This window comes from Eublepharis macularius, chromosome 11 (assembly GCF_028583425.1).
Source record: "Eublepharis macularius isolate TG4126 chromosome 11, MPM_Emac_v1.0, whole genome shotgun sequence".
NCBI classification, from domain to species: domain Eukaryota; kingdom Metazoa; phylum Chordata; class Lepidosauria; order Squamata; family Eublepharidae; genus Eublepharis; species Eublepharis macularius.
In genome coordinates this window covers 33,867,604-33,893,796 of record NC_072800.1, presented here as the reverse complement: position 1 = coordinate 33,893,796, position 26,193 = coordinate 33,867,604, and the positions used below count along the sequence as shown (strand labels likewise).

Here is a 26,193-nt window from a genome sequence, read left to right as displayed (position 1 = left end):
ACAAATTCGAGTTCACTCTGAGTGGTAGTTACGACCTTTTTTCACTCACAGTGGTGGTGAGTTACTTGCTTTCACATGCATTTTTTCCAATGGTTGCTTCCTTTCTAATTCTTCTGCATTCTTTTTCATAATAAGAAAAATTTCAAACCACCTTTAAAAAATGAAAATGCACAACTTTGTTGAATACAGAAGAAAATAAATGTACTTGGACCTCAGAATAATCTGAATGTAGGCTGATCAATATGCAAAATTTAATATGCTTGCTTAACTAAGTTCCACTAACTTCAATGAAATGTATTTCTGGATAAATATACTTAGGATAGCAGCTTCTGTCATCCATATCTGAAACGTCAAGAAACATTTGCACTTCATAGATAACTTACATTCCTCCAGAAAGTGCAGAGATTTGGGGCTTTTCTATACCAGGCACCGTCCTTTTCTGTCTTGTCCATCTGCCCCACCCTCAGTTGTTATACTGTACATGTAGCCTACTAAAGAATTCTGAAGAACAGGAAAGCTTTCTCAAGGCTTCTTGATAACTGGTTGGGTTGTTCCTAATAAAAACGTGTTATGCTGCTTATTGTTTATGTGTTTTTGTTTTTAATTCTAATAGATCAACATAGTTAGCTACAATCTTTTGCCTATGTTAGAAACAGTGGATTTAGCAGTCCAAGAAATGGAGCAAAATTATCTTCTAATGGGACTTTCCAGACCCCGGAATAATCCTATCTAATTCGGGTTGAATTGCCTCCTTATCCAGTTCATCACCTAAAATTAATCCATGACTTTGTTAATATATGGCCAATCATGTTTTCCTTCTGCTGTCTTTACAAGGGACCCTGTGTGTTCTGATTAGTGCTGGGCAGGGGTCTTACTAACTGTTGCCTTATATACTTACCAAGAATGAATGAACATTTTTACATCTCCATCCTAGTAACCTCCAGAGCATCCTGAAATCATGTTTTGGGTCCAGCACCACCTAATCCCATTAAATCATCAATATCTGCTAGTTATTTCAAAGAGGCTAAAAGTGTGTATGTTCCTTTTGTCATCCCCGCCCCTCTTTTTTCTACTGAACATCCAACTTGATGAAGAGATCAGAGTAACTCAAAAAGTTGTGTAACAATGCAGTTGGTCCTAAATAAAATATTTTACTGTGGCAGTTTTCAAAAGTTTACAATTGCAGTGCAGTGCTAAGTAGAATTACACCCTTCTAAGGCCATTTAGTGAATTTATAGGAGTGTAGTTTTGTTTAGGATTGTACAGTTAGTTACTTTTAAAAAAAACTCATGAATAGTCCTTTATAACTCTAGCGAGGAAGGAGGAAGCACCTTGGCCCAGCGGCCCTTCTCCTTTTCTTCTGACTTCAGTGCCTCCGAGTTTGGTGTATCCACTGCCCTGTGAATATATCTGTCTCGCAGTCAGGTCAGGTGTTGCATGAGAAGAGTTGTTTAAGCGGCAGAGAGTTGCAGGTGGGCACTTGTGTTAGTCTGTAGCAGGAGAACAAAATGTGAGTCTTTTAAGGTGCTACTGCACTCATTTTTTCCTTAAACTCCTGAATTCACGACTGCGCTTTTTTCACGACTGCAAAGGCACTCTCATCCTGTAATCTTTATTGTGTACAGCCAAGTGGAAGGGCGGCCACTGCCTCTACAGAGTTAAAGAAGACGGTAGGCCGGATGAATCATGGGAGATACAGGCCTCCGGGAATCATGGGAGTTGTAGGAAAACCTTCTGGAGTATCTTCCTACGTAATGGCTGCTTGACGTTTGAGGTAACGCACTTTATTCTTTCTGTGGGATATTGTTGATTTTTCTCCCTCCCGGCCGGGCCCCAATTCCTCGTCCCGGAAAGTGCCAGGGTTTCGAAAACAACTCGGGAAAGTGGCTGCTTAGGAGTCAGATCAGACCCAGCAAGCGCTGCGCTCTATAAAAAGAGTTCCGGGGAAAGGAAAAGTAACTTTCTGCACTTGTTGCTGCTTTTTTCCAGCGAACCCTTAAACGTCTTTGTTCCTGTTTTTTTTTTAACAGCCCCGCAAGCAGGCTGACCTTATGACCCCACTTGAGAAAATTGGAGAGTTTATCATAATGTTGGGGGGAGAGAAGCCCGAGATCCCTTTGAGGCTGCTCAGGGGATTGTAACTTTCCAAAGTGGGTCGTCGTGATATATATTTTAAACTTTACCACCGTGGGAAACGATCCGATGCGTTGCGTAATGAGGGCAGCAGCAGGCAGCCCATAGAGAGCCGCTCGGCGCCTTTGGAAACAGCTGATGTTTTTTTAGGGGGAAGGGGCCGATTCAACCTGTTGTTGGAAGACAGGAGGGAGTGAGGCGGGATAGGACAGGCGCCCCCTTCTTTTCGCTGGTGAAAGTGGGCGCTGTAATAGCTCTTCCTTAGAGGGACTTTTCAGTTGCCGTGAAGTCATTCCCTACCCTCTCCCTCACTCCTGCCCTTTGGTATTTGAAGAAGAGAGCTCGGACTCTCAAAAGCTTATCCCCTGAAAATCTTGTTCGTCTCTAAGGTGCCACTGGACCCAAATCCTGCTGCAGGAACAGCTGCGTTCTCTCTCTTTTTTTGGCCAACAGCTCAAAAGTAAGCCCTGCTGTGGTCAAGGAGACGTCTCTCACAAGTAAATATGTGTAGAATCGCTGCGAAGTCCCTTGGAAAATCACTGGCTCTCTCTTTCTTGGCTCTGCTGTGCCAGCATCGTCGTATCCTCTTGCTGCCCTCTTTTCTCCTGAACAACTGTTACTTAAGCTATCCCACTCTATATTGTTTGCCCTTCATGCAGGGAGACAGGCCCGTCAGCTGCTGCCAAAGTTTTTTTTAAAAAACAGGATGTCGTGTTCAATGAAAACTCTTCACTGTAGAAAAATAAAAATTGCTTTTCACAGTCATTTTTGTTGGACAGGACTTGTGTAAGCTGTTGGTGGACCCAAAACGGTTCTTCTGCCGCCTCAGATGTTTTAATGCTGACATGTAACTACTAGTCATCAGCTTCCTAATCCCACAGGCCTAGTTTCCTGCAGGCCGTAGTGTAGGTTGAGTCCCCCCCCCCTCGCATCGAGTGAAATTATGATATGAAGGGATGTTTCTCTGCCACTCCCATCAATTTTGTTCTTATGATTCATGTCTGACATACAGGTGTAAAAACAGTAAATTTTAACAGATTTTATGACCTGTTTTGTGCAGTTTGAATTCTGCTTTTTATCAGATGGCTAGCTGTGTTAATTGGTAGCAGCAAAATAAAACGGAAGTCCACTGGCACCTTAAAAGCTAACAAAATTTGTCTGAACGTAAGTTTTTGCGAGTCAGAACTCACAGTATCAAAAGGCATGATGAAGGGAGTAGAAAAGCATATTTTGGAATAAATTTTGACAGTCTACAAAGTGTGAATGGACACCTGTTTTATTTTGCTTTTTATCAGAAATCCCTGGCAATACACCTCCCTTACCACATATGTAGTTGAATTTGACTGTAAATTGAAAAGGCTGCCCAAGTCGGTTGATTCCTCTCAGTGTGAGCAACATCTGAGGCCCAGATCTGCCTACTGTTTTATTTAGACCTCCATCACTGCTCTTCAGTTTCAGATTTTCAGCTTCACTTTGCTGTCACAAATGAAAAATCAAGAGTCCCAGGCTCAAGGTGTTATATAAACAGCCCATTATTTATTGGTGCGCATTTTTATGTCCTAGATACAGGTAAACATATAGGAACCATACTCCACTCAAATACCTTATAGTGTCACAATACAAAAGTTTATTTCACTGCAGTGTCAAAACAGTAAAATGAAAAAATCCCTATCTAGACAGACATTAGGAAAGCCTTTTATAACATTGTTTTGTATGATTGATTATGTTAGTGTTTAATCTTTGTTGCTTCTGTTTTACAGTCTGTAATTGGTAAGATGGCCTGTGGCTTATGCATAAATATTTGTAGTAATTGACATGTAGCAATTGACATGTAACATGGCAGTTACTCCAAAAGGTAATAATATTAGGCTATTGTCTGAAACCAAATTCTGAATACTGCCTTTATAAATAGTCTGTGGGAACTTACCCTGGAAAGTAATAAAATCGAAAATAGCCATGTTAATATTATTGAGGTAGTCTTTATGCTATTATTTACAATATTTCTATACCACATTTCAACTAAGATGGTTCTCCAAGTGATTCACAATGATAATAAGGGAACAGCTTGAAACAGCAGTTAATTTAAAACTGTGATGATCAGTTAAAACAGCAAAGCAAAACAGTAGATAGCAAATTAAAAAAAAAACAATGGCACAACACTAGAACTCAAAAATGGTCATGTCAGATCAAACAGAAAAGGTATACCCAAAAGGGAGTGTGCCATCTTGACTTCAAGTTGGAGAGAATTCCATTATTTTGGGCCGCTCTTGAAAAGCCGTGGCATGGGTAAATAACAGCCTAAGCCCCAATTTAGCAGAACATGGAACAGGGGCTGAGGAACAATTTTTAGTTCATTTACACCCCACTATTCTCCCCAGTGGGGAACCAAGGTGGTTTAAAACATTATATGCTCACAACAACTCTGTGAGGTAGTTTAGGCTGTGTGACTAGCCCAAGGTCACCAAGCAAGCTTCCATGGCAGAGTGGAGATTCAAACCTGGGTCTCCCAGATCCTAGTCTGACACAGTTAATTATACCACCGTAGTTGTCTCATAATGTCTGGGGTGAGGCTCACAGTAGATAAGGCATTTGCTCAGGGCACAGGCTACATTAGGATTTGAGAGCTATAGAAGCCCCTCAGATTTATTTTCTACTTGCAAATGCAAGTGGAACAGAGAATAATGCCACTATTTGGCACTCCCCTTGCACAGGACATGTCAACACATCTTAGCATCTATTTGACACATCATAACTGCTATACCGTCCACCAGATGAACTGGGCAGCATTTGTGCTAATGCCTTCTTGGGACTTTCTGTAGTCTCTCTGCATACAAGCAGTTTGAGAAGCCCCACGAGGGCAATGCAGAAATGCTCTGCAGAATGACAGCATCAACCTATGAATTAATTTTGTACAAAAGTTGTTCAAATGGAGCAAAGAAAGCTATACAGGTTGCGGTTGTTTTGTTTATCCTAACCCATTAAAAAAAAGTTTACGGTATAACTGAAGTCTGTGGTAAACCTGTGTTAGTACAAATGGGTCAGATTTTGATCTGTAGAAAAGGTTAAATCTCCTTTTGTTGAACAATTTCTAAGGTACAATAAGGAAGGAAATGTGGCCGAGGCTTAATATAACTTTTTTTCTGGAAAAATGATCAGAATTAGGTTGAACCACCTAGTGACATGCTATAAAATAGCACACCAAAGATTACTTGATAAGTTAAAATTTTGTTTCAGTAGCAGGTAAAATCTATCTTGTGGTTGGAATATCATGACATTTTCCAAGGGCAGGTTTCTTCTGCGATTGTTTAGGGCCTTAGTTGGACTTGTTGCATCCTTGAAATAATGCCCATGTCATTTGGTTTGTGAGTGAAACAGTGTGTTGTACATATGCTATATTTCCATCACCTATCAATGATCATTGTTGTTATTTAATATTATACAAAACTTTCAAACTTTATAAAGTGTTTGTCTTTAATTGTATTTGGCATTGTAATCACTGTGAGTTAGCTTATGATTTATACATTTGTAAAACCCTTTAAGGAGAGAACAGAGGCACAGAAAAAATAATACAGTGGGTCTAGGGCAAAAATGAAACCAGATGTTCAGGTCCTGGTTCTGCTTTTTATCTAGTGGATCACATTGGCTAGTTCTCCATATTTGTATCATACACATTAGAAACACAGGTTAATCCATAAAACAGGGTCAAGATTTCTGTAAAGAATAAAAAATGATACTGCAAACAAATTCTTTAATTCGCCCAACAGTTATCAGACATATACAGCAACATATGTTACTTGTTAATCAAATTGTTTGCTCAAAGCCTTATCCTCCAGCTCTGCTAAGATGCTGGTTGTAGTACCACTGATTGTGTTGCTGTAAGCTAGCCAATAGCCTGTCCTTAGTCAACAGCAGCTCCATAACACTGTAACTAATTTTGCAGAACAATAAACTCACATATCAACAGATGACTCTGCCTTTTAGTGAATGAGACTATTGGTCAGTCAAGGTCAGTTCCATCTACTCAGCCTGGCAGTGGCTCTCCAAGGTCTCGGGTAAAGATAGGTCTTTCCCGTCATTGACTACCAGATGGTTAACTGGAGATGCGGAGGATTGAACCTAGGACCTTCTGCATGTCAAGCAGATGCTCTACCACGGCTCTGTCCCACCTGGCAAGAATAAAAAATAATCCACAGTTGTACGCACCTCCACCATTCTTCAGTTTGGGCATGGAAAATCTCCCCTGCAGCTTTATAAGGGAAGGGGAAGCTCTCGAGATCATGTAGGAATGGAATTCTTGTATGGCTGGGAACCTCTTCCTCCCCTGTATTGTGGCCAATGAGGGTTTCAGTGAAAGGAAAGTGGCCCTTTGACTGCTTGTCAACTCTGCCTCCTGTGGCATTGCCTTTCTGGAGTACTACTGTAGGGAGAGAGGTTGAAATCCTGTTTCTGGCAGATGGTGCCATTTTTTTTCTACCTGCCATTCATCTACAGAGAAAAACCTGTGGCTCAGCGATAGACCATCTGCTTTGCATCCAGAAGGTCTGTCCCAGGTCTCCAGTTTAAAAATGGTTTCCCTGGTATCTCCAATTTACAAAAGGAACCAGTGGTGAGTGATGTGAAAGACCTCTGCCTGAGGCCTTGGAAAGCAGCTGCCAGTTACAGTAGACAATGTTGGCCTTGGTAGACCACTGGTCGGACTTGGTACAAGGCAGCTTCATGTGTTCAACTTACCACGTGCCCTGTATGAATCACGTGGGCAGGGATGTCTTGAGGCCTCTAAGAGAGCTCCAGATAAATTAGAAGATGAAGACAGTGCCTAGATGGGCTAAACTGAACAAAGAAAGTTCCCAGAGCAGAAAGATGGCAAAATAGACACTAGAAAAAGAACTACGCACATAAAATCAAATTAAGCATCCTCCCTGATGTGGTATTATGAAGGGTGCGAGAGCTGCATTAGGAAACAGGAATGCTAATTCTGCCTGTGACTGATGCTGCCATTCCCTCTCCTTAGCCCCAAATCCAACCGCAGCTGATGTGTTCCATACAAGTCAAAGCCTTCCAATATTGTTCTTGGTATTCAGGTGGCAATAATTTTCAATGAAATTGCCAAGGAAATAGGGCATGGGGGACATCGATCAGTGATAAGGCACAATCCTGACATCGATCTCTTACCTTAAAGACCACCTACACCACCCACCTAATCACTGCAGTCATCTTCAATGGCTCCTTTTTGGATGCCCTCATCATCTGAGACTAAATGGGCAGCAACCTGAGAAAGGGCCTTGTATTGGCATTCAAATACCTTGTCTTGGCAAATACCTTGTATTGGCATTCAATAAAAACAATTACTCCAAGAAAGACAAATCAAGGATACAACAAGATCAGCCAGCAGTAAAATTAACCATATATTCCCTAATCCACATAGCAATTGAGAGATACAGTACAACTGTGTGTGTGATATAGGGGTGCTGGTCTGATAATAACTAAAAGACTAACCTTCCGTCAGATTGACCCTGTCGGGTCCCTCATTGACCTTCTTTCTTGTGTATGCTTTTAACTGTGTATGTGCTTTGTTTAATTGTAGTTTTTACTGCTTTTATACTATGCATTTTAAAAGCTTGTTTTAATGTTTTGGACTATTTGCCACCTGTGGGAGGAAAGGTAACATAAAAGTATTGAAAATTTTAAAAAATGGCAACCCTGATTGACACCCTTGGAGCCTGCAACTTCTCTCCCCCCCCCCTCCTCTCCATTGTGGCACTCTGCCCATTTTTGGCTTTGCCGCACAGCTGGGCTGGCATAGCTACGTGGTGTAAATGTCTTGCTTTGGCATGACTGCAATGCATGTACTGGCTGGTTGCTTTATGCCAGCACAGTCAGGCTTATGTGCGATCCATTCCTGTCCGTGTGACATAGTAGAGGGGAAGGTCATGCTCTTAATTTGGATTGTAAAAAAACTCGCCATGAATAGTTTCTCTGTGAACTTTAACTGTGGTATAGTTTGTTGAGGTGGGACATGAGATGAATCAAGTGGGAAGTGAAAGAAGAAAATAATTTTGCTGACAATAACGAAGTAAGAATTATTTTGATACTGTATTGGCACCATTTTGTAGAAACGTGTTTTAACCCTAACCTTTTTGCTGTTTATCTGCTTGGGAGGATAGATGGATCTTGAACAGACTAGAAGCAAATGCCCTTCAGAGCACTGCTTCACCTATAAGCAATCTGCCAACAATGATCCAGCATGTGTGGGCTGCTGTTATATCTGCTGTGCACTTAGGGTTGCCAGCTCCAGGTTGGGAAATTGCTGGAGATTTGGGGGGGGGGGTGGAGCCTGGAGAGAGTGGCGTTTGGAGAGAGAAGGGACTACAGCAAGGCATAATGCCATAGTGTGCACTTTCCAAAGCAGCCATTTTCTCCAGGGGAATTGATAGATGTGACCTGGAGATCAATTGTAATTCCAGGAGATCTCCAGCCGCCACCTGGAGGTTGGCAACCCTTTGTGCACAAGTGTATCTGATGGTGCAGCTCTAATCACGTATACTTAGAAGTAAGTCCCACTAAGTTCAATGAGACTTATTTCATAGTAAGTGGCGTAGGACTGCAGCCTAAACTACTTTAGATTCTTATTCTGGCCATTTTTCTTTTGTGGGAGCCCATTGCTGAACGACTGTGGGCAACTGTCCACCTGTTCCTCACTTTAAGTTAGCTTAACCACACATTATTTCCTTATCTATTTATTTACGTCATTTATACTCTGCTGTTCTCCCCACTGGGAGAAATAGACACATTTATAGTGTGGAAATATTTATTAATCAGTTAATTTGCAAATTAAGTAAGATTCCTTTGAATGGTTGACATAGGACAGGGCAGGGTTTATATTTCCCTTCATCCGTACATGTCATTTTTGTTTTAACTATTGAACCTTAAAAATAGACTCTCTACATCATCACTTTCTTTCCCCCCGCTACTAAGGCTAATAGCAAGCAACTAGGGGAGTGGATGATTATATCAGAGAAACAACACAAGGAAGAATCTTAATACCTCTCCAGCCTCCTAAAACAGAGTACTCTTAAATCTCAACTGGACTGATTAAAATTGGCCTCCAGTTAATCAAGTAAAGCTTCAGTTGATTAATCTATTTCTTAAACAAGCTTGCAGCCCTATGTAAAATAAAAATAGTAGTAAATTGCTGCAAAGTAATTTTCTAAGTACCAAAATGTTTCTTTTTACTCTGTTTCAATTCCCTTATGTGGACTTCTCCACTGCAATAATTAAATTGTGCGTTAGGGAGATCTTAATATGTCTGATGTACCGGTTTAGAAACACAAACCTAACAATGCAATTCACTGTTGACACAATCTGTATGCAGCTCTTCTGACTGGTAAACATCCTTGTCAGTTATGTATTATATTTACTAGGGTGACAAACATGACAAAGGGTAGGCAGATTACAATATGTTTTGAAAAGTGAAACATACTTTACAGATGGACAATCACCTGACCACTCTTTCATCATCCAGACAATATGACCTGACCATATCCCAGGGTGAGGATGCAATGTGTCTGCTTATAGGTATCCTTCGCTACTCTAAATGGCATACAGAGTTAGTATATTTTGGTGGAACTCAAAGCAATGAAGAAGCTGGCTTACTAAAAACTAGACCTTACTACATAGGATTTAAAACTCCAAAACCTCACAGCGCCATCTACTTGCAGCAGAATTTATAAATATAAATGTTTTCTTTTCTTTAGACTCACAGATGCTGCAAAGACATCGTTTCCACTGACCAAATGCTCACCAGGAACATACGTTCTGCCTTCTCTACATAGCTGGTTGAAAAATTGAACACTGCAGTCCCCACAACACCTTTGTGTCCAGTTATGGCTGCAAGTAGTGGAGAAAGTCAGCTGCAGAGGATTATTCGAGATTTGCAGGGTAAAATGTTGTTGGCATGTTGATTTACGTGTTCTCTGTGGTACTGATGTGTTCTTCTTGGTTTAACAGTGAAACTGAGATAAACCAACCAAGGTTTATTTATATGTTATTTCTACCGACAGGAAGCTACTTTAAATGGTTCAATTCGCCAACTGTCAGTACCTACTGAGTTGCTGAAAAGTGGGTATTGTCACAGTGGTTCATTACACAGATTCGCTTTTTTCTCCAGGCATTCCTGGACTAGATGGATGAATAATTTGATGGTATATTGCAGTTTCTCAGTGTATTTTAGATTGGATTCACCCCAGTAAAAAAGGGATCTTTTCCAGAAAAGGAGGTCCTGTAAAGTTCTAGAAGTTTTTGCATGAGCTTTATAGACAGATACGTATCTTCATCATATTCATCTGTTTCTCTGCTTGCTACTGGAGACTGAGAATTAATTTACATAGCACTTGAGCTACCTGTTGTTCACACAAGCAATCAGCTTCAAGGAGCACAGTGAAATCTGTAGCCAGAAATCCATTCTCCAGTGTGAAGCATTGTATATGGTCCTTCTTTGTGCATTATGCCAAGACTTTTGTATCCCCCGTTATGTTTTGTTTCAGGAGTGTCTACAGCAGGGCTGTTATTATCCCGTGCTAAAACAAAAATAAAATACAATTCTACAAGAAGCTGAATTCTCTTTCAGCTTTTGTAAATTACGTCTACTGATGTAGACTTCTACTTTGGATAAGTTATTCTGCAAGTTTTACTTTTTTGCATGATTTATTCTGGTTTTGCTACTTGTGGGGATGAGCAGAGCACTGAAGCCTCATCCCCAGTTACTGGAAAATTTACTGAGCTTCGCCTGGCCTTTATGATTCTGGCAGGCACTGCCCATATACTTGCAAGCATATCTTTGCAACCATAAGGGCTAGAAACTTGTTCTTGAGGTGCGGGGAGAAAGACAGAGACGGACAGACAGACAGACAAGAGTCTTACAAAGTTGTGTTCTACATTCAGTACCTTATCCTACACTAATTCCACTCTTGTGGGATCCAAAATGCATCCTTGGCCTAAGGAGATATATGTAGATGCTGTAGAATTGTTCTGTAAAAACAAATAAAAAAGAAGGATCTTGTCCTCAGGTTTACAATCAGTTCAGTAATTTATATTGTTCCTCTTAGCACTCATGCATTGTGCTTTGTATTCTTATGCAAAGATGCTGTGACAGAACTGGGTAAAGAATTTTCAGAAGCGGGAGAACCAATCACAGATGACTGTATCAGCTTGCACAAATTTTCCTACAAGCTCGAGTATCTTTTGCAGGTAAGCAATGTTCACATTTATTTGTTCACTTTATGTATACCCTGCCTTTCTCCCCAGTGGGGACCTAAGGTGGCTTACATAATTCCTCTCCTCCATTTTATCCCCAGAACAACCCTGTGAGGTAGGTTAGGCTGAGAGTGTATAATTGGCTGAAGCTCACCCAGAAAGCTTCCATGGCAGAGCAGGGGATCAAACCTGGCTCTCCTAAATCTTAGTGCAACCCTAACCACTACACCATACTGGCATTTACGAGTAAACTTTCAGTGCACTCCTAAACAGAGTTACTCCAGTCTAAGCCCATTTATTTCAATGGGCGTAGACTGGAGTAACTTTTAAGGATTGCACTGTTTGTTTCTTAAGCCTTGGTAATAGCTAAGGATCATTGGAATCTATTTTAGGAAATAATTTGCAGTGGTTCACTCCAAAAAAACCACACATGTAAATAGTCGCTTCCAGTTTTGTCAGAAATCTCATCACCTCTTTTACCTCTTATTGTTTATGCAGAGAGAAAATTTACATTTTGTGAATAACTGATTCTTTTCCTTTTTCTGTTCCAAAGTACGACCAGAAGGAAAAGACCACATTACTGGGAAACAGGAAAGACTACTGGGATTATTTCTGTGACTGCCTGGCAAAGATAAAAGGAGCAAATGACGGAATACGCTTTGTCAAGTCTATTTCAGAAGTAAGTGAAAAAGATCCATTGGCCTTTACATAGTATATCATTTGGACACCCCAGATAATAGTGGGACTGAAAATGGTGCAAAATTCAAGTACATAACGGTGGTGCTAGCCAGACTTCTCGACGTGAACCCCTTTCACGATTCCGGAAGCCTCTCATTTTGCAGGGGAGGTCTCAGAACTTCTAGTTTAGTACTCCAAGGATGTAAAGGGCTTACAGAAGCACTGGTTTGTTCTATTAATCCAAGCATTTGGAACAGCAGCTTTTGTTTGTTTGTTTTTAAATTTAATTTTTTAATTTTCTTAACATCAAATATAACATATATATAATAACTTTTTTGTTCTTTTAGAGGTACATTGTTACTGGAACAGCTGCTTTTGTGAAGAGAAAAGACACATGTGTGTGTTAATGCTTATAGAAGTTTTGTCATATTTATTTATCTATTTATAATAACAGCAACAACAACAACATTCAATTTATATACCGCCCTTCAGGACAACTTAATGCCCACTCAGAGTGGTTTACAAAGTATATTATCATCAGGGGTCATTTTGTAGAAAAGAGCTGGAGGAACTCATTAGCATAACTCATCAGCATAACTCATTAGCATAACTCATTAGTATATGCCATGCCCCTTGACATCGCTGAAAGTGTGTCATTGGCATAACTGATTTGCATATGCCACATTCCCTGACATCACCTATCCTGGCTGTTTTGGACCCAATCCTGGCCATTCAGGGCCGAAATTGGGTTCAAAATGGCATAAAGGGGCCCAAAATGGTCAGGATCGGGCCGCTGCTGAGTGGGAGAGTGATCCACCACACGTCAGAGGCCCGATCCGGGCCATTTCAGCCCCAATCCAGGCTGAAACTGGCCCAAAATGGCAGAGAGTCAGGTGAGCGGGGCCACCTGACATGTGACCTCTTTGGGGAACTGCTGGAACTGTGTTCCTGCGCGTTCCCCCTTGAAATGAGCCCTGATTATTATCCCCACAACAAGAATCACCCTGTGAGGTGTGTGGGGCTGAGAGAGCTCTAGAAGAACTGTGACTGACCCAAGGTCACCCAGCTGGCTTCAAGTGGAGGAGTGGGGAATCAAACCCGGCTCTCCAGATAAGAGTCCCACGCTCTTAACCACTACACCAAACTGGCTCTCCACCTTTCTCACTGAGACCCCAGGTGGATTACACAGAACAAGTAAAATACAACGTAGTCGACAACTAGGATGTTTACAGAACAAAATACAACAGCGATTTGTTTATATTAGTTTAGGACTGCAAGATGAAAGCATCATGATCAATGCTTTGCTCTTTCGGTACAAGAATGTTCAGTCGGCATCTTCAGGCTACTGCCACTTACGTTGCTTGTGCGAGATTTCCTCTAACGCCCTTCTCCCCTCTGTTGACCCCCATATCGCACCTTGCTCTGTTCCAATATATTTTGGGGAGTGCAGGCTGTCATGGAAAGGGGGTGTGAGAAAAGGTCTGTTCCGTACGACTCTCTCTGTGGCGCTTTGGATTGAGCCAGTAAGTCAATGTCATGGTAAATCTCTACATTTCTGTCAACAGAACAGAATTTCCTTACCTTCTCCTTCCTGCTACAACTAAAAACAACCCCTGAAAGGCTGCTGTTTGCGGACAGGGAACCTCCTCGCGGGAACACACAAGTAGAGAATTGGAGGTCTGCAGCTGGTGGGGTTGGCTAAGACCATCTCCCTTCTCCCAGTTGTTAGTGGAAATTTACTGCAATATCCAGCCTACTGTTCTTAACTTTCCCCTGTGTCTCATTTATTTTCAGGCAGCGTGCAGGCTAGCACATTTTTTCCTTACGTGGGCAGACAGTGCATTAATTGATATACTTATGCAGAGAAATGTAATGTGAACCTGCAAATGACCAGCTTTTCCTATGATTCCATTGGTGGGAATATGGGCCAAGCACAGTGCTGTCAACAGCCATATTCATTACCATATTTGTGAACTTATTGTCCACATAGTTCATTTATCCATGTGTTTGTTTCCCGCGGCTTGCTTGTGCCTTCTCTGATGTACAGAAAGTAATGCGTGAGCTGGCACTTAGTGGCCTGTATCCTACTGCTTCCCTAAGTAAAGCTTGAAGCCTAAGAAGCCTTCATCCAACTTAAGTGGTTCTCCGATTGGAGGAAGAGCCACTGAAGCTGGAGAAAGGTTCTTTAGCCTAGAGGAAGTTCCTCCAGCCTAAGGTAGGATACTCCCCAGTGTTGGTGTATTGCCAGTTATAAAAAAATAGGTAGAACGCTGTTTGCCTTTCTTTGTTCCTCATATGTTCAGCGTAATGAATAAACACTGCAAATTCCATTTTAACTCAGTTTATGTCATTCTGTGCTAGGGACTTTTTTGAAAAAAACCTTAGCTGAGCCCTAGTGAACTTCCTGAAAATCAAGACAAAATGGCTTAAGCCTTTTCCACACTTCAAAAACAAAAGATCAGTTTCTCCAAAAGTGTTCATTGTTATCCTTGGCTCAGGTGCAAGCAAAGCTAAGGATAAAGGGGAAGGAGAAGCAGGCTACAGTATGCTTTAAGGTCCATAGGGAATAGTTCCTTAAAAATGCCAAAAAAGTTTGCATGAAGTTGTCCCAGCCAAGGCAGGGACAAGTTCACAATTTGGCCTCTAATCATGACAACCCACATTTTCCCCTACCTTTTATTTTGAGCACTGTTCTTCTATGGACCATTCTGAAGTCTGAAGTGTTAAAATACAGCTTCACTTAAATTCAAAGACATCCAGAGATGAAAATCTGTTGTTGTGGAAGATTATATCTGGGGCAAACTTTAACACCAGTTCAAGAGTTATTAGATTTTCCTTTCCTTCATTATCTACTTAATCAGTACAATTACTTTACTGCTGGGCCTTGGTGGCCCTAAGGAGGGCAGAAAGACAGGGTATATATTTTGTAAATAAATACATATATAAAGAATTTTATATATATATATATATATATATATATAAAGAAATTTTAATTATTCTCTGTGAGAGTGTCCCAGACTCGATGGAAGCTTCTCAACATTTCTAAAAGCACTTTCATCATCTTTCTGGGTTTCCTTCCTGTGTTCCACATCACTTTTACTTTAGGCTCCTTGTACCCAGATTTCTCAGTAAGTAGTTGGCCAAGCCTTTGTATCATGCCTTTCTTCTTCCACTACCGTTGCACTTTCAGGTTTCATTTCTGTTTTTCTGATCTACTGACATCTTGATCTCAAAGTCCATATGATGCACGCACCATATAAACTATAGATTGGATCTAAAGGTTCTGTACTGCTAATAGCTTCAGGAGCCTTCTACTGGTAGAATGGAAAGGAACCTTTGGATCCAACCTTCTATGTTAACCTTGCTCCTCATCTTCCCCAGGTCTCCCACCAGGAAGACTGGTGTGTGTTTGAACATTGACAATATAGCAACTCTCATCTGAGCATAATCTATTTCTGTATAAAATCAGAAAAGACATAACCTGTTGGCTGCTGACTTCTAGGGCTAAATAGTGACTGGCTGGGATAATTACAGAGCATTAGGTATTGTTCTAGCCCATGTACAACTTATAGAAGTACATTACGATGGTTTCCTTTTTTCCTCCCACAGCTAAGAACATCCCTTGGTAAGGGAAGGGCATTTATACGTTACTCCTTAATGCACCAAAGACTTGCAGACACTTTGCAGCAATGTTTAATGAATACCAAAGTAACAAGGTAAAAATGTTGTTGTTATTTTATTGGGCATTGTGATGGTACCACCAAATGCTGTGGTCTGTGCACTGTAAATAAAAGTAAACACATCCTTTTTATATATTGTCGAAGGCTTTCACGGCTGGAGAACGCTGGTTGTTGTAGATTTTCTGGGCTGTATAGCCGTGATCTTGGCATTGTAGTTCCTGACGTTTTGCCAGCAGCTGTGACTGGCATCTTCAGAGGCGTAGCACCAAAAGACAGAGATCTCTCAGTGTCACAATGTGGAGAAGATGTTGGCAGGTAATTTATATCTACTCAGGAAAGTGGGTTTGGGCTGAGTCATCCTGTAGGAGTTTCCCAGAGTGTGGAATGCCTCCCTCCATTAGCATTCCACACCCTGGGAAACTCTTACAGGATGACTCAGCCCAAACCCACCTTCCTGAGTAGATATAAATTACCTGCCAACATCTTCTCCACACTGTGACACTGAGAGATCTCTGTCTTTTGGTGCTACACCTCTGAAGATGCCAGTCACAGCTGCTGGCAAAACATCAGGAACTACAATGCCAAGATCACGGCTATACAGCCCAGAAAATCCACAACAACCAACATCCTTTTTTACTTGGACAATGACTTACACTGCAGTCCCATTGATTTCAGTGGGATTAAATTGGAGTAATTCTGCACAGGATTACACTGTCAGGCAATTTTGATAATTTCATAGTAGCTAGGATTGCTGATGGCATCAGCTGATGGAAGCAGGAAAAGGCTCAACATAAAGTCAATGGAAAACATGAAAAATGCAGATGTGCAATAAAATATGCAATTGTTGTCGTGCTTCTATTGAGGGGCTGCCACATTTACTAGAGAATTTCAGTCAGAAAACTATGATCCTCCCATTTATTTATTTACTTCATTTATATCCTACCTTTCTTCTTGATGGGGACTCAAAGTGACTTACATCATTCTCCTGTCCTCCACTTTATTCTTGCAACAACCTTGTAAGGTAGGTTAGGATGAGAGTATATGACTGGCCCAAAGTCACTCAGCAAGGATGAATAGCAGAGGAAGGATTCAAACCTGGCTTTCCCAGAACTTAGTCTGTCTCTTTAACCACTACACCACTCTGGCTGTTCCTATAATGTAATTGTGATGTTGCTGCACAGGTCTTGCATGCTGTATCTATAGTTTAGTGCTGTTCTTTTCTTCCCCTCTTTCATTTTACAATTTTTTCCACTTAAAATAATTATAACTTCTGCAGCTGAAAGCTCCCTTTCCAATTCACACAAAACATGATAGAAAAGGTAGTGGGCATCATTCACACAAAAGTTAGTAAATTCTAAGTCATATTCCAATGTTTTTGGTGGAGATCAGTTGCTACTAACTGTTGTTGTTTGTGTACTCTTTGGAGAAATTGGTTTTATTCACTGTAGGTACCTTTTAAAAGATGTCTGCTTTAGCAGTGGTGGGAAGACTGCAATTAGACTGAACCCATATGTGTTATTTTTAAAAATGTGGTGAGTTTTATAGGTACAGGGTTGGAGCCTGCCTAACATTTCTGCTGTTGGTGATTTTCATTTGTTCCCCCCTCCTGATTCCTGGAAAAGCATACATGGGCCGTTGAGGAGAGGAAAGTTATTTGTAATTTTCAGCTGGAGCTAAGCCATTATTTGCTTTGGCTTATTAATTGTTATCTCCATTCTTCTGTTTTTAGTGACTGGTACTATGCAAGAAGTCCCTTCCTGAACTCTAAACTGAGTTCTGATATTGTTGGGCAGCTCTATGAATTAACTGAAGTTCAGTTTGACTTGGCATCTAGAGGCTACGACTTGGACACAGCATGGCCCACGTTTGCCAGGTAATATGATCCAGTTAAGTCTGAATCGTTCCTTGCTTAAATCAGATATGTTTTTATAATCTGTGTTTTAAAATCAAGCATGCTGTTTTTAAAACTATGTGAAAACTTTTAAATTTGTAACAAGCTGGCATTAGCAGATCTATGATCTGGCCTTATTTGGAGCACTGTGTACCGTGCTGGTTGCCAAATCTCAAAATGGTATTACCGATCTGGGAAAAGCAGAGAGCAGGACAACCAAGAAGATTAAGGGGTTGAATATAATATAAGAACCTAAGAAGAGCCCTGCTGGATCAGAACCATCATCCATCTAGTCCATCATCCACTTTCACTCAGTGGCCAACCAGTTGCTCTGGAGGGCCAACATACAACTTTGGAGCACTGAAGAGTCTGGGACTTTTTAATTAAGAAAGAAGATGACTGAGGTGGGGGGACAACATTGTTGTATAAAAATATACATGGGATGAAGAAAGCAGATAGAGAGAACCTTTTCTTTCTTTCCTGTAATACTACCACCCAATGAAGTGGATGGGCAATAGACTCAGATGAAAGGAAGCACTTCTTCAGTCAGGGAGTAATTAAATTGTAGAACTTACTGCCAGTGGACAGTGATGGCCACAAGCATGAATGGCTTTAAAAGCAGATAGGTCCATAAATGGCCACTATTGGCCATCACGACAAGAAGGGAACATAATATCCAGTACGAGTAAACCTTGTGCCAGAAGGCAACATCAGGGGTACTCCTTGACCTCTGTGTCCTATTTGTTGGCCCTCCAGGGCAGATAGTTGGCCATTGTATGAAACTGGACACTCATCTGGGTGGAACGCTGTTTGGGTCCAATAGGGTACTTAAGTTTTATGAGAATCCTCAGATCTAGGTTTTGGCATAATTCTAGAGGTAGCCCCTGTGAGACTTTCTCTTTATGCCCTTGTTCTTAAAAAAGTGATCTCAGTTGGCCTTAAAAGTTATGATGGAATGTTGGAAGGAATGTTTATTTTTTAAGTAAAAGGAAAAAAACTAAGCTAGAACTCTCGGCAGCTCAGCAAGTGGTGTCTTCCACAGTATCATTTTATAAGGCCATATCACGCAGCAGATTCCACAATCCTAGTTTGGTGCTGCAGTGTCCATAAGAAAGGCGCTTAGATTTCCTTCCTTCTCAGCTGAAGTGGGGAATCACCCATGTTGACCACATGGCCCACACTGATCCCTGCATCAGCCTCAGTAACCCTGAAAAAACTGGCATAGACTGAAGTAACCCGGCTTCTCTGGAATTATTTGTGTTGAATCTGAGGGCCAAGCTACAAGTGACGAATGACACTTGAACAGCAAGTGTATTTCTCCCTGTTCACTTGCCCTCCACTCAATCCACTTGCTGTTCAAGTGTCATTCGTCACTTGTAGCTTGGCCCTCATTCTTAAATGACAGCCAAATGGATTGTCAGTGAGAGGAGACTGTCGCAAATATGTGCTCATTTCCCCCTCCCCCCCTTTTTTCCTCTTCTGTTTTCAGGAGGACTTTGTCTTCATATGGCTCATCAGCTTATCTGTGGAAACCTCCAAGCCGCAGTTCAAGCATGAGCAGTCTGGTGAGCAGCTACTTGCAGGTACTTGTATTAACAAACGAGGGCATGTGCAACCGAAGATTGCATGCACAACGAATGAGTGCGTGTGCTCCCTGATTATGCCCACTTTGGTTAGGGTTTTTTTTTTCATTTTTAAGCACATATAGCTTATGTCTGTGGTTCTTTTTGAATGTCTAAGGTTTCACAGCAGTATTTTTATCGGCTGCTTCTTAACGTCTTGGGTTTCGTGGTTAGATTTTTATCGACTTTTAGCTGCTTTTTTGTTTTGTTGTGATGCTGCATTGGCGTGTTTAGCCTTCTTGTGAGATGCCTTGAGTGGTTTTATGGCACTCTTTTCTAAGTACTAATAAAGAACTCTTCTTTACAACAGCATCATTAGTTCTCTGTCCTTACCCTTAGGAATAGCATAATATTTTTCAGTAACACGCCTATGTATTTAGCAATGAACCCATTCAAAGAAGATGATTAGCAAACTATAATAATAGTTTAAGAAAACAATCCTAAGCTTGTCTACTCAGGATCCTAATCAAGTCTATTCGATGGGACTTACTTCCAGGAAAGAATTCTTAGGATGGTAATGTTACAATGCTGTCCTAGCTTGTAGAGTTATGCCCCTGAAAGCCCATTGACTTTAAATGGATTTAGAAGGATGTAAATCTACTCAGAATTGTACTGATAAGTCCTTATTCTTCAGTATCATTGTGTATACATAATATTCAGTTATCCTTTTCTCTATTCTGTCAAATTTTCATCTTGTTTCCTGTCATTTCCTCATGGCTCTCTACTTGCATTGTTTCAATTTATTTTTTTCATATACATACACACATACAAACACGGAGTGATATAAAATAGAATTTATTAACATCGCTGCAGTTTTATAACATGTAGGAAATAGACTTTCTTACATCAAAGAGAAAAGATTGGATTCTTTAGTGTTCCAAAATTCCCCGAACCATTCTTAGTTTTATACTAGATGTTTGGTGTTCCTCCTTTACCTGGATTTAAGTAATAATCTTATTCTTTACCTATTAGTCTCAGTTTTGACAAGCTATTCTCTGCAAGTTGGAGTATGTGGTGCTTTCTGATATTTTTTGCAAAAACCAATCTTGTAGCTACTCAGGTACGGAACAGCAATATTTCTTGCTGTCTAGGAACAGCTCCCATCAGGGTAAGTCAAGTAGACAGGTTTATTTGGTATTGTAAAGATACACTATATTATCATTTCCCAAGATTTTTTGGATTTCTTACACAACCACCAGCAATGGGCAAAGTGCCTAATGGCCCAGCCATGTTTCCAACACTTTGTGCAATTATTGCCATAAATCTTAGTTAGTCTGTGAGGTATAGCATTGCACAATCCATCACTGTTGAACTTTTTACAAAAGGGAAATTACGGTGGGAGGAAATAAAAAGGGGATTTACATTCATGCTTTCTTTTTGATTGGTTATCTGAGTTTCCCAAGTATCTGAACTCATTGCACATTCCCCATTTAGTTGTATGTTGATGTGACACTGTGTAAATAAGAGTCCTAGGAGCCTCGTACTCTCTTCACTTGAATGCTGTGGATATTCCCCAAGCTGTTAAACAGAACATTTTAAACTGGTCTTCGAATGGTTGAAAATATAGCTCTAAAAGAGATTCTGTTATTCTCAGAACTCAAGTCCTTCATTTTTTTCTCTTATTCCTTTTAGAACCAAGATATGCCTTCCAGTCCTAATGGGAATAACTTTTTAAACCCAGAACCCCTCGAGGGCCTTGATGAGATGCGTGCAGAGCTTGATCAAGTGGAACTGCAGCAGAAGGAGCTTCGGGATCGGATCCAGCACCTAGAAAAGGAAAACCACGAGCTCCAGGCAGCCGTCAGTCTTGAGAAAGGGCAAGCACAGGCCGCGAGAGAGAAGAGCAGCAATCTCAGCACGGAGAACTCCAGGCTAATGAAAATGCTCAGAGAGCTTGAGAAGCAGTGCGAGATCTCTCACTGCACTCAGGACACTGTTCAGGACCTGCAAAAGTGTTTGCAGACCTTAGAACGGAATTCCCAGGAAAAGCAGCAGGAATACTCCACAAGACTCGGGGAACTGGCGTCCAGTAAAAAGGACTCTGACTCCAAGTTGCTTCTCGTGAATGAACAGCTGGAGACGGTCAGGACTTTGGTAGGCACAAAGGAAGCCTCCATCAGTGAGCTTACAGCCAAGCTGAAGTTGGCAGAGCAGAAGAATGAAGAGCTTGTTTCCCAAACCAGTGCGTTTGTGGATGAAAGAGGACAGCATGCGGCCCATCAAAATGAGTCCCTGCTGAAGATTGAGGAGTTACTTGGTAAACTTCACAGAGCAGAACAGGAGAGAGCTGATGCTCAGAAGTTGCACAGTGAACATCTTTCCCAGCTTAAGGTCATGGAGGAGCAGTTGTCTCTAAAAGAGCAGGTGCAAACGGAGCTTGAGTATAAACTGAAGAGCCTCTCTGCCAACTCTGAGGAAGGATCTGGAAAACTGCAAGGCCTGTTGGAAACAATGGCAACAGACAAAGCTGCTCTTGAGAAGGAGTTGGCTGCAAAAGGCACAGAGGCGGCCCACCTTCAAATCCAGTTGAAAGAGTCATTGGATTGTGTAAGGTCCTTGGAAAAAAATCTTGAAGAGGAAAGGAAAGAGCGAGAGAGGCTTGAGGAGGAGTTCAGCTATAGAAGAACAACAATGGAACAGGAAGCAAAGAATCTGACGGAACAACTTGAGTTGCTGGAAAACCGCTTATCAAGATTAAGTGAACACGTGGCAAGCTTAGAAGAGCAAAACAAAGAACTTGTTTCTGAAAGAGACCTTCTCAGCAAAACAATAGAAAGCATGAAGCACAATGCGAGGCAGAAAAATTCCTCATGGACAGATGTCTGTGAGGAAAACGAGAGGCTGAAACTAACCAATCAGAAGTTAGAAGACAGGCAAAAGGAGTTGGACACCTCGAAATCCTCTTTAGAGGCTGAGTTTGCCAAGCTGACAGCTTCTGAGAAAGAACTCCGAGGTGAGATATATGATGCTGTGGTGTCCGTAGATGAAAAGGAAAAGAAACTCCGAGAACGGAATAGGCAACTGGCTGAAAACCTGCAGAATGCCACCAAGCAAAATCAAGTTCTGGAAGAAAAGTTACACAATATGCAATCCGATTACCAAGAACTGATACGGAGAGAAGAAACTATCAAGAAGACCTTGGGTGTGCTGCAAGCAGAGCAGCAAAATACCAAAGAGCAAGGCCTGAAAATGGAAAAGGGCTTGGCTTCCTTAAAACAATATAAGGACTCTCTGCGGCTCCAGATGAAGGAGAAGGATAATGCTTTGCAAGGCTTGGAGAGCCAGCTAAAGCAGCTTCAAGAAGAAGCAGAGAGATACAGAAGAAAAGCAGAAGCCCTTGAGGCAGAAAAGACAGGTAGGGAAAAAACTTTTCTCCCTCAGGCACCGGTGATTGATCCTAGCGTTGTAGAAAAAGCCAAGCTGGAAGGGGCAACCTGTAAGGAGAAAGAAGGCAAAGACTTAGCACTGAGGCTGGCTCTTTCTGAGGAGCAGCTACATATTAACCAGGAAGAAGTTTTGAGGCTTCAGACTGAACGTACGGACCTCCATGCTAGGCTTCAGCAAGTAATGGCGGAGAAGGAGACGCTGCAAGGCAAACTGGATGTTGGAGAAACTCTTCTGAATGAGCAAAAAGCCCTGGCCCAGCAACTGAAAGAGCAAAACGAAATGCTTAACAGAACTCATGTGCAGGAGCTGCTCGAGTGCCAAAATCGAATGGAAACGCTGAAAGATGAGCGGGACAAGGACGCCCTTCAAAAGGCTGATCTGGAGAAGAACTTGCTGTGCCTCACTGAGGAACTGTCCAAGGCAAAGCAGTGTTGGGAAGCGGTGAATGTGGAAAACATGGAAATCAAAGAACTTCTCCACAGGACCAACACCGACACCGCTGAGCTCGGCATTCAGATCTGCACGCTAACATCTGAAAAGTCAGAAGCAGAAGAAAAGCTGTCTTATATCACAGAAAAGCTGAAGGCTGCTGAAGCATCAGCAACCCAAGAACAAGAGGCCCTGCAGCATGACCTCTCGAGGCTCTGCCAGGAGAACCAAGAACTCCAAGAGAAACTTGAGGATTGGAAGAGGCATGCAGCTGCCCTGCCTAACCTGCAAACTCAACTGGAGTTAGCAGAGCGACAGGCCCAGAGTTTGCAAGAGACCAAGCAAGAGGAGCTTTCTGCAGTGAAATTCCAACTGAGTACAGAAATTATAAATTACCAGACAAAATTTAAGGTAAACAATCTGATCATTTCTCAATAGAACAATGGTTTCAGTGGGTATCTTCATCTTTGTGAGTGTTCCAATGTGCTGCAGAATGATTCTGCATATTATTTTAAGTGCAATTGCTTGTATCCTGCCCTTCTGCTCATCTGACATAAGGATACTTCCTCCATTGCAAGAGGCACCTTGCACTGGAGGATGGCACCGTGGTTAACAAAGCACAAGGGTAGGATAAACATCATGTTTCTAAAAATCAAACATTAGTAACATTCATAGATACTCCATAGATACTCAGGGAAAAGTGAAGGCACATCCAGGTTTCAGGTTCTCTCAAGCTTATTTGGCCAATCCAGTAGTTACCTTATAGCATATAGTAGTGCTTAGTTGAAAGGGTGGCAAACATTCCAGGAAAAAGTAGTTCACCTGTTCTCTTACCAAGAGAAGAGTAGCCCCGCTTCCAACTAGTCTCCACCAGCTGTACAGGCTAGCAAGGAATCAATGTTGGGCACTAGAGATGTGGTTTGTGATTCGTTGCGTTTCATGAACCATGAACTTTCACACTTACCCTGGTTCGCGAACCGGTTCATTTGGTTTATGAAAATGCTGAAGGTCTGCAGAAAGCCCATCCCCCCATTACCTAGGAAACTGGTAGATCAGTGCCAGGCTGTCTGCAGTGATGAACCAAAAAACAAACCAAACGAACCAGCCTAAAGTTCATGACGGTTTGTCAGAAATGGCTCTGACAAACTGCCAGTTCGCAAACCACAAACCGGCCCGGTTTGTGCCAGACTTTGGTTTGTATTTTGGTTCATGCCCATCTCTATTGGGTGCATTAAGGTGAATGTGGAATAGAAAATAAGTAGGAAAAAAAATCTCATAATATTAGAACTGGGGACCATCCAGTGAAATTGATTGGACATGCATTTAGGCAAAAGGAAGTGCTTCTTCATGCAGCACATAATTCATGTGAGAGTCAAGATCATTGGACTTTGAAAAGAATTGGATCAGTAATCCACAATGTGGCACATGTGGGTACCACAGCTCTAGCATGTGTGTTTCCTAGTTGGTTACAGATGCTGGAGATAAAGACAACAAACTTTTACTCCATTATGGCCTACTAGTGAGCTTTTCTGGGCATCTGTCTGCCAGACCGTAGCCAAAAATGTTATGGTAGGGCAGCATAAGAGATGGGACCTTTCCATCGCAAATCAGCTTGAAACAGCAAAGTCTAAATAATCCAATATGCATCAAGTGACTTACTGTATTGATTTGAATTGAATTATGTTTTGAGAACTAAAGTGCCCAACTGCCTTGATTTGTGTGTGTCCATTTACAATACTCCATTCGAAACAGAGAAGTTATATCTGTTGACTGCAATCTTCTTTATCTAAAAAACTTCTTCACACTTCATAAGCATGAAATCACAACCACAATATTGTCAGTACACAATGTTTCATCTAGCTATGTGGTAGGTAACTGAGAAACCTCTAACTAGTTTCAGGAGAAATGTTAATGTAGAAGTGTAAATGTTCCATTTCAGGGAACTTAGAAAGGTGTAATTCTGCTTAGGATGATGCAGTTGGATGACCAAAATGGGAGATGCCAGACATTCTCTTTGTCTTCAGGTCATTCCCTCCAACCTAGAAAGTCATCCCCTCATAGCAGGAAGCACTCTCTCTCCCTCTCCCTCCCTTTCTACCCATTTACAATCTTGGCATTGGAAGTAGGTTGTCTACAGCTCTTATTAATCAGACTTACTTCATTTACACCCCCATCCTCTTTATGTAGTGAGAGAGGATAGGGGCTATGACTCTGCCTGTATATTATACTCAATTATTTGGTTCTGTACAGTGCAGTGGTTCTTTTTAGGTCCTGATACTGAACCCAGCTTGGATCAGTGATGCCTTTCTTTTAGTCCTTTGCCCTAATCCTAGATGTTGAGGGAGTGTACAGTGGCTTGACAGAGGGTATTTTGGATGAGTGAAGGGCATTCTGCACATTCTCAGAGCATGCATTCCGTCAGACAGGCAGGATGACTTGCAAGGAATCCTTAAAAACAGATACCAGGGCATTTGGGTTTTCTCCTCCTGCTTCCCTTTTGATCCACAAACTTAATCCTGCAGCAGTTTCTTCACAGCAAACAGAGGAGGGCAACCTCAGAATAGTATAGGTCTCAGATTTTCTGCCAAGTGCTCTCACTTACTGCTGCTAAGATATGAGAGAAGAGAAAGCAAAAAAAAGAAAGAAGGGAAGGAGCAAAGTTATGGAAAGGGGCATAAGAAAATTAAGGCCAGTCAGGAAGAGCTTAACTAACTTGGCAAAGGAGCTTCATAGATGTCTTGCTGCTGCTTCTCCCTTGTTCTTTGCCAACAATCTAGTGGAAAAAAATGAACAACTTCCTTTATGTCCATAAGGGAAAAGAGTAGGAACGTTTCCTTTCTATGCTGGCAATTCAGAGAGGGGGCAGGGCATATTTTAGGGGGCTGTGCCCCCCCCACATACCCATGTAGCTACAAAACCAGCTGGACAGTCCTGGAATGAGAATGCTGGCCTGGATGGAACTTCAGCCGGATCTATCAGAGATGCTGTATTCTCACTACGGCAGTATATATGATCCTTGCCATTTACTTACTTATCATTCTGCCAGTTCACAATATCCATACTTTCTTACCTAGTTCATTTTTATTAAATATCTTCACAGATCTGTCATACGTTATTGTGC

General features: G+C 41.5%; 1 protein-coding gene across 3 annotated transcripts in view; it reads left to right on the top strand.

The window, feature by feature from the left end:
• Positions 1 to 1,724: 1,724 nt before the first annotated feature.
• Positions 1,725 to 26,193, top strand: part of FYCO1 (FYVE and coiled-coil domain autophagy adaptor 1) — an 80,217-nt gene continuing 55,748 nt past the window's right edge. The window contains exons 1-8 of one of the 3 annotated variants that reach the window (XM_054991171.1): positions 1,725 to 1,774; positions 9,888 to 10,071; positions 11,273 to 11,379; positions 11,939 to 12,064; positions 15,673 to 15,779; positions 17,473 to 17,616; positions 19,124 to 19,217; positions 20,889 to 23,483. In XM_054991171.1, the coding sequence (XP_054847146.1) occupies positions 10,017 to 10,071; positions 11,273 to 11,379; positions 11,939 to 12,064; positions 15,673 to 15,779; positions 17,473 to 17,616; positions 19,124 to 19,217; positions 20,889 to 23,483 (3,228 nt within the window). In that variant the 5' untranslated portion in view covers positions 1,725 to 1,774; positions 9,888 to 10,016. Of the gene's footprint in view, positions 1,775 to 8,164; positions 8,207 to 9,887; positions 10,072 to 11,272; positions 11,380 to 11,938; positions 12,065 to 15,672; positions 15,780 to 17,472; positions 17,617 to 19,123; positions 19,218 to 20,888; positions 23,484 to 26,193 lie in introns of those variants that run through there. The other 2 variants (XM_054991172.1, XM_054991170.1) reach the window with 2 other exon arrangements.